A 16,064-nucleotide genomic window follows, 5' to 3' on the forward strand; every position below is an offset into this window, starting at 1 on the left:
GGGTTTCTGCCTGTTACTGGGATAAGTGAACAAGTAAGATGCTTTCTCTTATGCAAGCCAAAATGTTTCTTACTAATTTCTCAGTAATTCTTTTGACCTTCCTCTCTTCCTTCATCTTAAAAAAAAAAAAAAAGACAGGTGTCTCCATGATGGATCCAAATCATTTCCTGATGATAATGCTCAGCCGCTTTGAACTTCATCAGATTTTCAGTACTCCAGACTACGGGAAAAGACTTAGTTCTGAGATTACCCATAAGGTAAGAGCGTGTTTTTTGAGACCACAACACATCATTAAAAAACAGCTTTTCTTCTTCTTCTTGTTTTTCTGGTTATGTTAATCATCTGAAATAATAGCGTACCTGTATACTTATTTTTGAACTTTACCCCCACCACCTGTTACAGGATGTAGTTCAGCAAAACAATACTCTGATAGAAGAGATGCTGTACCTCGTCATCATGCTGGTTGGTGAGTTTGGGTCGTTGGAGACATTTATAAATTATATGGGCTTTTGCGGTAGCAAACAGTAAAGAATTTCTGAACTATGTTTCTTTTGAGTGACTACTCGGTTTTGGGGGACGGAGATTCTCCTCTCTGGTCACTGTGATGCACGTAACAGCACCACAGTGCTTTGGGAAGAGCAGAGAGTACAACTGTTGGGGCAGAATAAACTGGAAGACTTGGGGGCGGGTAGCGGGGAGAGAAAGGGGTTAACAGAATTTAACCTAGCAAGAACAGGATATCTAGGAGCAATTTACTATTACTTCATATCTTAGCTATATTGCCCTCCATGGTTTTGTGGTCCAGAAGTGTCGTATTGACTTCAAACATAAGAATTCCAGGTTAACAGAGACCTATGGCTAATAGATGCAGCTGTCTTACTGCCTGTATTTTCAATCCCATTGCTTCCATCTGTCCTGCTCTTTTATCCTTTACCTTCTCCCACCTCCGCTGCTTTTCCAGGCTGTATACAGTCCAGGGAGCAGAGACTCCTGGCAATTAAGAGGTGACACCAGTGAAGGAGGTCTCAGGGTGCTAACTCATTAGCCACTAGAGAGGATGGCTCTCCTTCCCTGCTACCGTGTGGCAGACGGCATGAGAGCAGTTCCCTAGATTACCGGTATAACTGCTGCTGGACCAGGTGTTTACTGTATCTACCCCTCCCCTCCTCGTGACCCTGTCTCTCAAAATTGCAACCAAATTTCTCTCTCCACTGTCTGAAATCTGCACTCACCAGTTGCGCCCGAGACTCAGAGGTTGGTGGAGCTGCCCTCCCCTAGCTTGTTGCCAGACCAGTCACTGCCGCTCCATTGTGCAGAAAGAAAATACATTGTCTTGCATGACTTACAAGTATATATCACATAAGTATTGTGTTTATGTTAAATGTGTGTGAGGACACTTTTCCATTGTTGACAGGAGAGAGATTTACTCCTGGAGTTGGACAGGTAAATGCTACAGATGAAATTAAGAGAGAGATTATCCATCAGTTGAGCATCAAACCTATGGCGCATAGCGAATTGGTAAAGTCTTTACCTGAAGATGTAAGTACCTATATTTTTTAAAAGAAAATGGTAGCCCTTTTTTTTCTGCCTATCAGTCTTAGTATGAATAGATTTACTTCTGTGAACCTATTTCACAATTTAAAAACTACAGTTCAAGGGCATGTTTAACTCTCATCACTCTTTTTTTTAAGATTATATTTATTTTTATTTTTAGAGAGAGGAGAAGGGAGGGAGAAAGAGAGGAAGAGAAACATCAGTGTGTTGTTGCCTCTTGTGCACCCCCTACTGGGGACCTGGCCCACACCCCAGGCACGTGCCCTGATTGGGAATCGAACTGGCCACCATTTGGTTTGCAGACCAGTGCTCAATCCACTGAGCCACACCAGCCTGGGCTAGTTGTACTTTGTTTAAGACTATTTTGTTTATTTACTTTGTTTTTTATCCTTACTTGAGGACATTTTTTCATTGCCTTTTTTAGGGAAAGAGGAAGGGAGAAAGAGAAACATCAATGTGAGAGAGAAGCAATTGTTTTCCTCCTGTATGCACCGGACCAGGGATCAAACCCACAACCCTTTGGTTATGGGACAACGCTCCAACCAACTGAGCCAAACTGGCCAGTGCAAAAATTTAGTTACACTTTTTAACGCAGGAAATGAGTTGTTAGATGAATAAGCAATTACAATTTCATTTAGACTTCAGAATAAAGAAGAATAAAATTCAATGCAGCATTTTAAAAGTGATATGCCTTATATAAAGTGATAGCAAATATACAGGGTCCGGTACAAATAACTCCCCCTTTTTATTACAAAATCTTTTATTAATCTATCATAAACACGTAATTCTGTAACATAAGAATATCACACTCAAGCACACCATGTGGCATTTTAGGTTAAAGTGTTCAAATTAGAACTGTAAATTACTGCACCCATATTATTTACCCTCCCAGCCACACTCAGGCAGGTCTTCCTTCTGTCGGACTCTGCATTCACCAAACAGTTTTGACAAGAGAACCTTTTATTCACAGAATTTTTATTAACATCTTACTAGAAATGGGATATATCTGCTTCGTAGCAGATAACACTGTGTTGTGTGAGTCTTAGTGAGATAGCAGCCCGGTGCTCAGAGTGCAGGTATTAACGTGAAACACACCTGTTCCTGTGGCTCTAGGAGAACAAGGAGACCGGCATGGAGCGTGTCATTGAAGCAGTTGCCCATTTCAAGTGAGTTTACTTTCTGTTTTTTCACATTCAATTTATTTTATACATTAAATTTTTATAGAGTGGAGCTGAGAATGAAATTGTTACTTCCAGAGTTATATTTTCAGATGTATAATTCTGACCTGTATTTCTCACTGACTTTCATTTTTATAATCTAGCCCTGTGCTCCACAACTTGAAGTAGTTTTATGAAGTTTTTTTAAAGATTTTATTTGTTTATTTTAGAGAGATGGGGAAGAGAGGGAGAAAGAGAGGAAGCGAAACATCAATGTAAGGTTGCCTCCAGCACACCACATACTGAGGACATGGCCTGCAACCCAGGCATGTGCCCTGACTGGGAATCAAACCGGCGATGCTTTGGTTCACAAGCCTGCGCTCAATCCACTGAGCTACACCAGCCAGGGCCGTTGAAGTTTTTCATTGTATTCAGAATAGGTGTGCATAGCTGATAATGTAGACAATTAAAATTAACCTTAGCAGGTGATCTGAGCAAATGCATTAAACTTCCTCAAAATTGCTTTTTGTTCCCATTTGAATGTGCCACCCAAGCTGTGGTTGGCCTTCTCTCGTGTCCAGTGTGTTGTCTGATCAGTAAACCAGTGTGTCCCCGTTAGGTCATTGAGGCGACGTCTTAATCCTGCTTTTTCCTTGCCATCCCACTGGCAGTGTCTTTATTTTTGTTTGTTGTAAAGACAATACATGCTTTTAGAGAAAACATTTTTTAAAATATATAGAAAATATTCTTCAAACCCTAAAACTGTACCCACTTTTTTCTACTTGGTAGAACGTGTTACACACACCTGTACCTGTCAAATTATAGAAGTTAACATCATTTTTAATGGCGTTCTCTTATTTGGAGATGTCATAATGTTTGTAACCTCTTCCCGGAAGATTCTGAATGGGCGCCACTGCACCGTCACGTGCACTTGTCCAGTAGGATGCGCTAGACAGAGTGGTGCATACGAGTATAAAGCTTTGGTTGTGGATTGCCAATTTTACCTGTAGGAAATAATACCACCTTACACTCACCAGCAGTGTATGAGAGTTCTGTTTTCTTATTCTGTTATCTAAGACTGTCTCATGAATTAGTGTAAGGCTTTAGTAATATTTTAAGGATTTTTCCCATAGGAAACCAGGATTAACAGGAAAAGGCATGTATGAACTAAAACCAGAGTGTACCAAAGAGTTCAATCTGTATTTCTATCACTTCTCACGAGCTGAGCAGTCCAAGGTAATTGGAAAAATTACAAGTGTGTTGGAAAATGGTTGGGTTGGGGTTTTTGTTGTTGTTTTAGTCTAAACAGCATTTACTGTTTTAATCTAAAAAACATTTTACTGTAAACAACATTTACAGTTGAAAATGGATGCATTTTTATTGTAGGAAAGTTGGAAAATACAAAAAAATACAAAGAAAATACAGGTCACCTGTAATAACACCACCTAACATTTTGGGTTTTCACCCAGTGTTTTGTCCACATATAAGTAAGATCTATATGATCATATACATACCCCCACACCTGTGTGATTGTATTTTGTTGGCTTTTGGAGACAGATTTGTCAGCCTGTATTATCACATTAGCTTATTCTGCATCATTTTAGAATTGCTGCAACTTAACATTGTGCTTTTCCGTAGTGATTTAGGAATTTTTCTAATCATTCTTAGCTAGTTAAACTTGGCCTTTTAGCAGCCTGCTCTTAAAATATTTTTTTCAATAAATGGCTTTAAACCAAACCTAAACATGAAGCTTTAGTTTAGTTTTGGTGAATGTCCTAGGGCTCAAACCTAAAGAAATTTTTGGTTGTATATGTTTCCCCTGCATTGTAAAGCAAGGCAGAGCCTGTGGGGCAGGAGCGTTAACTCTGGGATGTCAGTTTGGTTGGAGAATTACACAACTGAGGATAAAAATCTTCTACAATCAGAAGATAATGTGACAAAGATTATGTTAGTAGTGTTGGATATTAGGCTGTTTTGTGTTATTAATTCCCTATTCAAATTACTTTCCTGTTTTATTAGGCAGAAGAAGCTCAACGGAAATTGAAAAGACAAAATAGAGAAGATACAGGTATTTTTAAGCTTTCCAAAAATCCCGTGCCAGTCTTTTACTTGTTAAATGTTGTTTTCTTTTGACACTGATGTTTATCCTGCTGACATGGAAGATTTAAATAATAAGCTTTCAGAGTGAACATTCAAAGGACTAATAAATATGCTAAAATAGAAATAATCGTCACCGAGTCATCTCTAGGTTAATAGTTTCTGTGTCAGATTTTAAGACATTTCTAGGGAAAAGAAAGGCTTTCCTTTGTACTGCCGCTATTTATGAAGCTGTTTTTATGCATTTGACTGATCTTAAGAAAGTAAAATGTAGTTTGAAATTGTATGTTAATGAATATTTTTTGAGTGAAGACAATCAAAAGCTTCTAATAAAGAGCAATTTATAGACATATTCTACAAAAGAAACCAATAACAACTTTATTTTCAGCACTCCCACCTCCAATTTTGCCTCCGTTTTGCCCTCTCTTTGCAAGCCTGGTTAACATTTTGCAGTGCGACGTCATGCTGTGCATCATGAGAACAGTCCTGCAGTGGGCTGTGGAGCACACCGGGTGCGCCTGGTCTGAGTCCATGCTGCAGAGGGTAGGTTGCAGACGTTTGTTATTTCTGTTCGTGTAGCAGAAGCCAGGATGCTTTCCTCAGTATCTGTACCCAGAAAACTTAGGGAAGAGGGAGTATTGCCCGAATCTGAAATACAATATATTGTTAGTGCTTTTGTGCCTGACAATAAAAAGTACAAGCCTGACACATATTTTTATACCACGTGGTTGTGATTATCTGGGTCCTGCTGGCCAGTCTGCCTCTCGTGAACTGGCCCTACAGTGACATTTGCTGCTTGACAGTCAGGCTAACCTAGTTTTCCCACATCCACCAGCCACAGGAGCCCTGTGTGCAAGGAAGGTCACAGAGACCCCACACACATAGGTGTCCTTCAAAAACTGGGTAGCAGGGTAAGAGCAGTAAAAATGCAAATAGATTTAGTTTAATTTATGGTTTCTTAGGAGTCTGGTAAGGAATTTTTTTAGATATACTGAAGAACTATGAACATGTTTATAAATTATGTGACATTAGAGATAAAAGTATGTCTTTTTCTGAGATGGTTAATATTTTTAGTGCATAGAAGCAGAAATTAATCTAGGTAGTATTGTAGACTAGACAATTATATGGTCAGTGTTTGCAGCTCTAATTATTTGGCCATTGATTCTTAGAAGATTCTTTAAGATTATAGTGTAGGGAAAGAATAAAACTGAAAATTAGTATTATTTGAATTACTGGGCACATCTAATAATACTTTCAGCTCACCATAAGAATTTGCAATTGAATCTTCTTCCCAGCTAAAATAGAAATTGTTTTCTTGCTTTATTACAAAATGAGTCATTAAATTTGATTTTAATAAAAATTAATACTTATAATTGTTTTTCATTGCACTTAGTCTTCAGGAGTTTGATTTATCATTTTTTAATAAAGAACTTTGTTATTTCTGATAAAAATGTGTACTTGATTTTTATTTTACTAAAAGTTACAAAATATATTTATATTCAAGGTGTTACATTTAATTGGAATGGCACTACAAGAAGAAAAACAGCATTTGGAGAATGTCATGGAAGAGCATGTAGTAACATTTACCTTCACTCAGAAGATATCAAGTATGTACACTTTTTACTGAACTAACTCAAAATATCAGTGATTTTCAATATGTGATATAGTCTCTTTTATTTGGTCATAAAGGTTTTCAATAGGTTGTCTTGAATATAGATTTCTGAGGCTGTATGTATTCATCTGTGTATTAAAGGTACTATATTAGCCCTGGCTGGTATGGCTCAGTGAATTGAGTACCAACCTGAGAACCAGAGGGTCACCAGTTCAATTCCCTGTCAGGGCACATGCCTGGGTTGTGGGCTGGGTCCCCAGTTGGGGGTACACAAGAGGCAACCACATATTGATGTTTTTCTCTCTCTCTCTTTCTCCCTCCATTCTCCTCTCTCTAAAAAAAATCTTTTAAAAAATAAAGGTACTATATTAGATCCTGATATATTTTTATTAAAAAAATTCTGGCCTGCCCTGGCCTGGTGATTCAGTTAGTTGGAGTGTCATCCCATAACTTGAAGGTTGTGGGTTTGATTCCTGGTCAGGACACATACCTAGGTCACAGGTTCAATCCCCAATTCAGGCATGTACAGTGAACAACCAATTGATGCTTCTCATATCAGTGTTTCTCTTTCTCTCTCTCTCTCTCTCTGTAAATTAAAATATATAAATTTTAATTCATAAATGGAAAAATTAAATCAGTGTAGCACATACATTTAAAGTCTAAGATACACTTTTTTAAAATACAAAGTATGGCTATCAGGATTTCATTCTAAATGTTGATGTTATCTTATAAAACCATATTTAAAATAAGAAAATTTGTGCCCTGCTGGTGTGGCTCAGTGGATTAAGCACTGGCCTGGGAAGGAAAAGATCTCCAGTTTAGTTCCTGGTCAGGGCACATGCCTGGGTTGCAGGCCAGGTCCCCAGTAGGGGCAGGCAAAAGGCAACTGATCAGTGTTTCTCTCTCCCTCTTCCTACCTCCCTTCTCCTCCCTCTGTAAATAAATAAATAAGTGTGTGTGCGTGAGCACGCACATTCACACTAAAAATAAGAAAACTAAATGTGGAGTATTAGATTATCATTTTAGATAAAATGACTTTTTTTTAAGGCCAGGGAAGTTTTTTTGTTTTTTATTAAAAATATCAAAGATAGGAAAGAGTTATGCAGTAAATATTCATTTATCTACCACCTAGATTCAGCAGTTCATATTTTGCTGTACTTGCTTTTACATTTTGCACACTTTCGAACCATTTGTTTCAGACATCATGATGTTTTGCCTCTAAAGAGAAACTTTCAGAACAAGTGGTTGGTCTGACAGTGACCTGCGGGGTGGCAACTGTGAATCGTTTTGCTTAGGGTTGTCTTTGTTTTAACGTTACTCACGGTTGTTCTTTATCAGTGTTTTGTAGTCAGTTATAATCAGGGTTCCTTTTGATGCTCAATCTGCCAGTTTTGGTCAGTGGGAGTCTGTTCAGTTTGCTTCTTTCCCTTTTGATAAAACCTGTTACTGTTTGAGCACCATGTTGCTTCCAGGCACAAAGATGAGTGTCCAGGCTCATCTTGTACTTGCCCTGCCCCAGACGGGCATCAGCTGTTTGCTGAGGTGGTGAACCTGCAACCTCTTAGTTTATGGGATAACAGGGCCCTCCTCAAACATTTTAAATAGTTGAAACACACTAGTTAAAGTCAGATCCCCACTCTATAGCCATAGTGTTTTAGATTTGGGAAAACATTAAAAGATCACAATGTGGTTTGATCTCTTCTCAGGAAAGAAGAACATTTTGCTAGAACGGTAATACTTAAATCAAGGAAATCAGTAATGGGACGTTTCTTACCATAAAACTAAATTAGCTAATGTTGAATTAAACGTACTCTTAAGAATATGGACTTGACTTTTGTGTCAAGTCCATATTCAAGTAAAGAAGTAATTCACAAGGAATTTATTAAGTTTAGGTTTTATTAAACAAAAGGTCAAAGCAATTAAGTTTATTTAAACACAAATGCACTCCTCTAATTCTAATTCATTTTCTTAGACTTACATAATCTCAGGTAGACTTTAGCTGGGTTTGTATTTAATTTTGCTAGACTGCTAAAATAATCATTTGATAGAAGATGCCAGTTTTGAAAGATTAAAGCATTCTAATTGTCAACTTGTTTGTGAAGTACAAATATGTCATGTTCTCCAGAAGAACTAACTGAAAATCTCTAGTAACTAGAGCTGTAATCAAATGATAGGCAAATGATGTTATGAGCAACTGTATCATCTTGTGTATAGTAATAAGTACTATGAGCTGTTAGCTCTTATTATCGTGCCTTTTGGTTTTTCTGCCCTAGAACCTGGCGAAGCACCAAACAACTCTCCTTCCATACTAGCAATGCTGGAAACTTTGCAGAATGCTCCCTACCTAGAAGTTCACAAAGATATGATTAGGTGGATATTAAAGGTAAAATTTGAGTCACTCTTGCTCTTTGCGAGAAACCTTAAGTATTTATCTTTAAATGTTCATGATGTTTCATAGCTTTGCAGTAACTGATGCTTTTTCCATAGACTTTTAATGCTATTAAGAAAATGAGGGAGAATTCATCCACCAGTCCTGTGGCAGAGACAGAAGAAACCATAACAGAAGAGGTATAGTATAAGAAGAAAAGTGAGACAACACCAAAAAATCATAGCAGATTGACTATAAAATTAGCTGCAGCTGTGGCTGGTGTAGCTCAGTGAGTTGAGCGCAGGCCTGTGAACCAAAAGGTCACTGGTTCAATTCCCAGTCAAAGCACGTGCCTCGGCTGTGGGCAGGGTCCCAGTTGGGGATTCAGGAAAGGCAGCCAGCCACACATTGATGTTTCTCTCCCTCTTTCTCCTGTCCTTCCCCCCTCTCTAAAATTAGATAAACAAAAATAAAAATAAATGAAATAAAATTAGCTGCAATAAGTTGATAGTTGCAGTTATTCACAGAAATGTAAATTCCAAGAAAGCTTTATTAGTTGTAGCAATTTATTTATTTATTTTTGGTGTGCTTTTTTTAAACATGTTAGGTTGATTAAGAAACCTTTTCTCTTGTTTTGAAAAGTAAGATTGCAGAATAGTTTTTCACTAGTATTTACAGTAAAGGTATTTCTGCTTTAAGGGAGAAATGTGCATTTAGCATTTAATGGTCTAATTAAACGAAGCGTAATTTCAGAGTTCGAGAGACAAAGACAAGGCGGAGAGGAAGCGGAAGGCCGAGATCGCCCGGCTGCGCCGAGAGAAGGTCATGGCCCAGATGTCCGAGATGCAGCGGCACTTCATCGACGAGAACAGAGAGCTCTTCCAGCAGACGCTGGGGCTGGAGGCCTCCAGCTCTGCTGTTCTTGATAATAGGTAAACAAATCTAGATCAAAAGGGGTTCACTCTCTTGACCATTGATTCTCATGTGGGGAAGAATTTGGGGATTTTTCCTTACAATAAGTAAGTACACTTTTAACCTTAAAGAAATTTAGAAGATTGATAGGTAAATTGTGTGACCTCTGGTTAGAGGAGTGAATCTGGGAAATCTGAGGGTTTTTAGCATATGTTTATGAGTGTAGTTCTGACTGGAGATAATTAGTGTGTGTGCTTTAAATGTTACGCAGGAGACCCCTGACATTCACAAAAGAACGAATGCACGAGGCCCTGTTAACTGAGTGTGTGGCTTCCGTGTTGTATATGGGATTGCTGGGAGGGTTAAAGGAGGTGGTTTGACAGATGAAAGCCTTCTGGCAATTGAAGTCATTGAAACCACATGTATGTAATATGTGCATGCCTGGCAACAGGTCTTTTCCGATTATATAGAAACTTCCTCAGCTCATTAATTATACTCAATAAACTTCCATTGCAGCCCTATGGTTTCAGATGTGACGCTTACAGCATTGGGTCCAGCACAGACTCAAGTGCCTAAACAAAGACAGTTTGTTACCTGTATACTGTGTCAAGAGGAGCAAGAGGTGAAAGTGGAAAGCAAGGCAATGGTCCTAGCAGCATTTGTTCAGAGGTCAACTGTATTATCAAAAAACAGAAGTAAAGGCATTCAGGATCCCGGTAAGTCATAGCTTGATCCTGTCCTCCTTTTAATAATGACTGCCACGTAGTGGGCAGTGGTGATGTACAGGAGTTTTATTACTCTCATAATACCTCCATAGGCTTGGTGTAGTATCTTAGGCAGGTAACTTGGGCAGAAATTCCCCATTTGACAGGTGGTAAAGAGCAGAGATTCAAAGGAAAGCTTTTCTGTGTGATACAGTATTAACATGCTTTGGTACTTAACAGTCTCTCCTGTTCTTCAACACACTTCTAAATGAGTACATGCACTGAAATAACAGTAATTATTTTGTCTCGTGGGTAGATCCAGGGTATCCCCTCTCAAGAAGAGTTGTGAGAGTTACCAATGTGAGAAGCAGCCCTCGAGCCAGATTCTCACTTAGAGTAGTGATACTATTTCAGATAGGGTTCCCCAGAAAGCAAATTCTGGGAACAGAGATTACCCATGGGACATTTCTTAGGGAGCACCTTGGCATCAACGTGTGTGGAATGGAGGAAAAGGAAGTAGGTTTGGAAAATAGGAAAGTTAAGCAGTCCCCAAAAGCCCTCAGCTGGTCGCATGGGAGCTCTGTAGTTGGGTGGCCTTTCAGAGGTGTCCTGAGTCGAGGCAAGGGGGCTGAGTCTTTGTGACAGGTTGTAGGGGACCTCTGGAAAGAGGCGTGACCTTGAGCAAGGCAGTCACAGTTGTCCCTTAAAGAGGAATGACAGTGAGTGCCTTCCAGCTGCTGAGGGAACAAACCATTCATTCCTGTAGGCGCATCTAGGCTGCGCAGCATCGTGCCTGCCACAGACACTTTCGCGCCCCCACAGAGTGTTTGTCTGTGCTCGCACCTCAGCAATACCAGTTAAGCCTCTTGAGGGTAGGAACTGTCTTTGGAGTTTCTCAAGTACTCACTTTAGCAAGAGCCTTTCACATTGTGGAGTTGAAGGAGGTGTGAAAACCCACTGGTAAGATTGTCTTTTCTCATTAAGGAGAGTCTGCATAGTGTGGCTCTCAGGCAGCTAGTTAGGAATGATCCGTCTGTTTTCACCTTTAAAAATGGTCATTTGAACTAGGCGATTTATAATTTCATTCCAAGTCAAAGAGTCGCCAAGTTTGTTTACTTTGTTATTTTATGAAAAAAAAACTTTGGCAGGCTGTAAGCAGATTTTCTGTATGCTGTGACATTTTCACTGTTACGTACAGTGAAACTGTATGCAACAGTGAAAATGTCACAGCATACAAACTTGAGTTACTCTTTCTAGAACGTTTTGGAATTTCTGAGATTATACTGATTTATACAGAGAACTCAAATATTCCAAAAGAAACCAGGCACACACCTTATGGTTGTCGTCATATCTCATCTCCCTTGAATATAGAAAGTTGGCACCGGAGTAGAAGCTCATCTGCCCTTCTCCCTGCCTCTGGCCGGGGTGTGGTCCTGGATATTTTGCTGCTGCTTTGTCTCCGCTCCAGTGGTTGTGCTTGTCCTCTGCATGGGTGTTGTTAGGCAGAAAGTCCTCTAGGGAGCGCCCTGTCACTGCCAAAGCCTCTTTTCTGTTAGTGTCACTGACCCAGCTGCCCCAAGGTAGTGAAGGCGGCCCCATGGAGAAAATCCCTTTTACTGAGCTCAGGGCTTTCGGAGGAAATGGGAGTCTCTCTGCCCTCGGTAAAAGTGTAAAATGTTGAAAAGATTAGATGTACTTAAATACAGAATTCCAACTTTAGTTAACAATTCTGGGTGGTTTCTTTTGCTCAGGGTGATGAAAGTTAGAGGGTCCAGCTTTCTAAATGATCCAGGCTCTTGCATAAATTATTGGCATCTCAAAGGAAAGGAATAAACTGGCATTTCATTTCAAGTTTACAAGCCCTCATCAAGGATTTCCCGATTTTTAGTGTTACACTTGTTATAGGGAAATTAAATGTGTGGGTTTTGTTTGTTTTGTAATACAGACAAACACGACCCACTGTTCATGCACCCTGACCTGTCTTGCGGAACACACACCGGTAGCTGTGGACACATCATGCATGCCCACTGTTGGCAGAGGTAACCAATTTTCAATACTAGTCAGGAGAGTCTTACTCAAGGGCTCAGAATTGAACTTTTATATAAAGGAAGCTTCATTCTAGAAAAAGAGAGAAAGAGCTAAAGATGTTAAAGAAAATTTTCTTATCACTTCTTCATAAATAACATTAAAATTGACTTGCTTTGTTACATATATAAAGGGATGGCAGAAATGTCATAGTATATCAATTATATATTTTTTAAATATTTTCTTTATCTTTAGAGGAGAAGGGAAGGATAAAGGGAAATCTCAATGTGTGGTTGCCTATCATGGGTCCCCTGCTGGGAAATGGCCTGCAATCGAACCTCGATCCTCTGGTTCACAGGCCCGCGCTCAATCCACTGAACTACACCAGCCAGGGTTCAATTATATATTTTAATGTGGGCATCTGTATCAGCCAACAAGCTGGATGTAGAGAAAGGTTTTACGGTGGGATAAACCCTAGAAGAGTAACAATGTCTCTCAAAGGTGAACGGCTCTTGATTCCATAGGTGTTAGTACTGGCTTTGTTACTTCCTGAGATTGTCGTGGCTCCCTGAGCTCAGTCAGCTAACCTCAGGCTTGTTCTGCGCTGGTACTTTCTAGCCCACAAACCAATGCTGCTATTCTAGCACCGTGCTTATTGAGCTATCGTGAACGTCCTCTGGCAAGTTGCCACCAACCCTGGTAAAGCGACCAGGTAGCACTGGGGCCAAGCAGTTTGCTGCTTTGTGAGTGCTCCTTGCAAGGCGGTCTTTTTTTTTTTTTTTTTTTTTTTTTGACTTTCCTGTTTAAGAACTCTAGGAACCCATTTTGATAACTAAAGCAACTCAGTCATTAAAGTACCCGTATTAAAAATAATTGAGTTCATTTTAAGATTTTAATTTTTAGATTATTTGTGAAAATTAATTATTTAAAATGTTGAAGGCTCTCATTGAAAACAGTTACCGTTGTTTTTGATACCTCATGTTTTCTAATTGTAAAGGTATTTTGATTCCGTTCAAGCTAAAGAGCAGCGAAGGCAGCAGCGCTTACGCGTACACACAAGCTATGACGTGGAGAACGGGGAGTTCCTCTGCCCTCTCTGCGAGTGCTTGAGTAACACTGTTATCCCTCTACTGCTGCCCCCGGGAGATATTTTCAGCAAGTAAGTGTTGGCTCGGAAAGCCTTTATCTCAAAGCCGAGGTAACTGCCTTTGAAGATAATGAAGTGATAAACTGGGGGCAAAGGGGACCACTCTAGGTAATGTGCAGTGTGTTTCACATACTTTTCTAACTTTTTATTTAGTTATTTCTTCTAGCAGGTCTGTAAAATATTATTTTGGTTCTTAGAAAGAATAGGGCAGAATTTAACAGGTTCTTATTTACTTATAAACACAAGAGGTGCTCAGTAAATTGGTAGGGGAGAGAATAGCATCTCAGACTGACTTTATGGAATATTTCAACAATTAAATATAATCTTTTACAAATTACTGGCTGATAGTAGCTTCAGGAATTGAGCCAAAACAGTGGGAATCTGTTCGTATATTTAAAATGGAAAACTTTCATCATTTTGTAATTTTTTTTTTTATTGTGCCTTACCTGAGGACATTTGTTCATGGCTCTTAGGGATGGAGAAACATTGGTTGCCTACTGTACGCACTGGGACCACTAAGGACTGGTCCCATACCTAGGTATGTGCCTTGACCAGTGATCAAACCTAAAACCTTTCGGTCATGGGACAACCTGAGCCATACCAGCCAGACCTGTCACTTAATAATTTTTAGAGTGCGTCTAGTTACTAGGTATAACTTCTTTTTTTTTTTTTTTTAGATTTTATTTATAGAGAAGGAGAGGGAGGGAGAAAGACATCAATGTGTGGTTGCCTCTCAAGCAACCCCCACTGGGAACCTGGCCCACAACCCAGGCATGTGCCCTGGCTGGGAATCAAACTGGCAACCCTTTGGTTCACAGGTGGGCACTCAGTTCACTGAGCCTCACCAGCCAGGGCAATAGGCATCTTATTTCACAATATGAATTTTATATTGTCTACTATTTAAATCTGATTTTCATTTCTCAGTTTAGAATTATGGTATATACATTACATGCACAAATACTAATTTAAGTCTTATAAATAATCATCTATTTCTGTGCTATTTGGATTCAATTCAAAGCAAGGTCAGTTTTTTTCTCTCTGTAGTTCAAACTGTGGTGTTTTAACTTTTGCTACCACGAAATCTTTAATTCTATTAGATTTGGGTATAAACTCCTGCTTTTTAGTCACCATAGAATATCATGGTACTGATTTATTTGTCTTTAAACCAATTAATTATTATCAGATTGGGTATTCACTGCATCAAAGGAAGGTGAAAACGCCTTTGTTGGATTTCACCTCACTTTTGTGGTTTAGGTTTTGTATTTCTTCTCTAAGAGCCAATTATGACAAGATCAAGAAGAACACAGGCTGTGGAGTCTGACTGGAGACTTAGTAAGTGAGACTGTGGGTTTGAACGCCACATCTGGTCCTCATATGGCCTCGTCCAGTCACATAGCTTTAAAGCTCAGTTTCCTCATCTGTGAAGTGGGAACAACAAATAACCTGTTTCGTATGAATATTTTGAGTATTAAATCTAATACTGTTAAGTGCTTTACTAAGTGCTTGTCACATATTAAACACTCAATAAATGTTAGTGGTGGTGTGGCTCCTGTGATATTTAAGAAATGTTAGCAAATTCCAGTACTGAAAGAAGGGAAAATTTTGACAAATAATGTTATTAACATTATCATAACAAATAATATATTTTATTTCCATTGCCAAAAATATGTTTAAAATACTGTGCCCATGATTGTTTAAGGAGCCTTCTTGTACCTTAAACTAAGTAAGCAGCAACAGACTGCTAAATACTCTGTAACCTTTTCCAGCAGGTTAAATTTTTCAGACCAACCAAATCTGACTCAGTGGATTAGAACCGTATCTCAGCAAATAAAAGCATTGCAGGTTCTTAGGAAAGAAGAAAGTATTCCTAGTAAGTTCTGATAATCTGTTTTTATTTCTCCCCTCAAGTCTGAAACTGTTTGAAATTTTGGTTCCAGAATGAATTATTTAAGAATGGGAGGTGGTGTGCAGGGAGGAGGGGAATGGGGGGGGCGGGGAGTGAGACAACTGTAATGGCATAATCAATAAAATATATTTTTAAATAAATAAATAAAAGAAACTTCTCATTTTAAAATTTGATTTATTCTAATTTTCTTTGCCTTTTTTTAAGTTTGGGTGAAAGATTTGTTATTTATCCTTATCATTAGAGCGAGGGGAAGGAAGGGAGAAAGGGAGAGAAACACTAAATGGTTGTCTCTTACACACACACCAGCTGGGGACCAAACCTGCAATCTAGGCATGTGCCCTGGCCAGGAATTGAACCAGCAACCTTTTGCTTTACAGCACAACACCCAACCGAGGCACACTGGTCACAGCTTTTTTTTTGGTCTTGTCTTAATGAACTAAATTTGACTTGACTGTGTTACTTCTCTCTCTCTCTCTCTCTTTTTTTTTTTTCCATCCTCATCCAAATACATGCTTACAGACTTTGGAGAGAGGGAGGGAGAGAAACATCACTGTAAAAGAGAAACACTGATGGGTTGCCTCT

The 16,064-nt window shown here is 39.1% G+C and overlaps 1 protein-coding gene across 3 annotated transcripts in view; it reads left to right on the plus strand.

Annotated features, from left to right (window-relative positions):
• UBR2 (ubiquitin protein ligase E3 component n-recognin 2) overlaps positions 1 to 16,064 on the plus strand; it is a 109,569-nt gene that overhangs the window by 68,420 nt on the left and 25,085 nt on the right. For 2 of the 3 annotated variants that reach the window (XM_037052849.1, XM_037052839.1), the window contains exons 19-33: positions 135 to 257; positions 403 to 466; positions 1,415 to 1,539; positions 2,668 to 2,720; positions 3,845 to 3,947; positions 4,731 to 4,779; positions 5,197 to 5,351; positions 6,313 to 6,415; positions 8,694 to 8,803; positions 8,908 to 8,988; positions 9,542 to 9,720; positions 10,217 to 10,416; positions 12,350 to 12,443; positions 13,427 to 13,588; positions 15,343 to 15,446. In XM_037052849.1, coding sequence (XP_036908744.1) covers positions 135 to 257; positions 403 to 466; positions 1,415 to 1,539; positions 2,668 to 2,720; positions 3,845 to 3,947; positions 4,731 to 4,779; positions 5,197 to 5,351; positions 6,313 to 6,415; positions 8,694 to 8,803; positions 8,908 to 8,988; positions 9,542 to 9,720; positions 10,217 to 10,416; positions 12,350 to 12,443; positions 13,427 to 13,588; positions 15,343 to 15,446 — 1,705 coding nt within the window. The remainder of the gene's footprint in view (positions 1 to 134; positions 258 to 402; positions 467 to 1,414; positions 1,540 to 2,667; positions 2,721 to 3,844; positions 3,948 to 4,730; positions 4,780 to 5,196; positions 5,352 to 6,312; positions 6,416 to 8,693; positions 8,804 to 8,907; positions 8,989 to 9,541; positions 9,721 to 10,216; positions 10,417 to 12,349; positions 12,444 to 13,426; positions 13,589 to 15,342; positions 15,447 to 16,064) is intronic. The other variant, XM_037052855.1, reaches the window with a different exon arrangement.

This window comes from Sturnira hondurensis, unplaced genomic scaffold (assembly GCF_014824575.4).
Source record: "Sturnira hondurensis isolate 20B ecotype Veracruz unplaced genomic scaffold, ASM1482457v3 Scaffold0000880, whole genome shotgun sequence".
NCBI classification, from domain to species: domain Eukaryota; kingdom Metazoa; phylum Chordata; class Mammalia; order Chiroptera; family Phyllostomidae; genus Sturnira; species Sturnira hondurensis.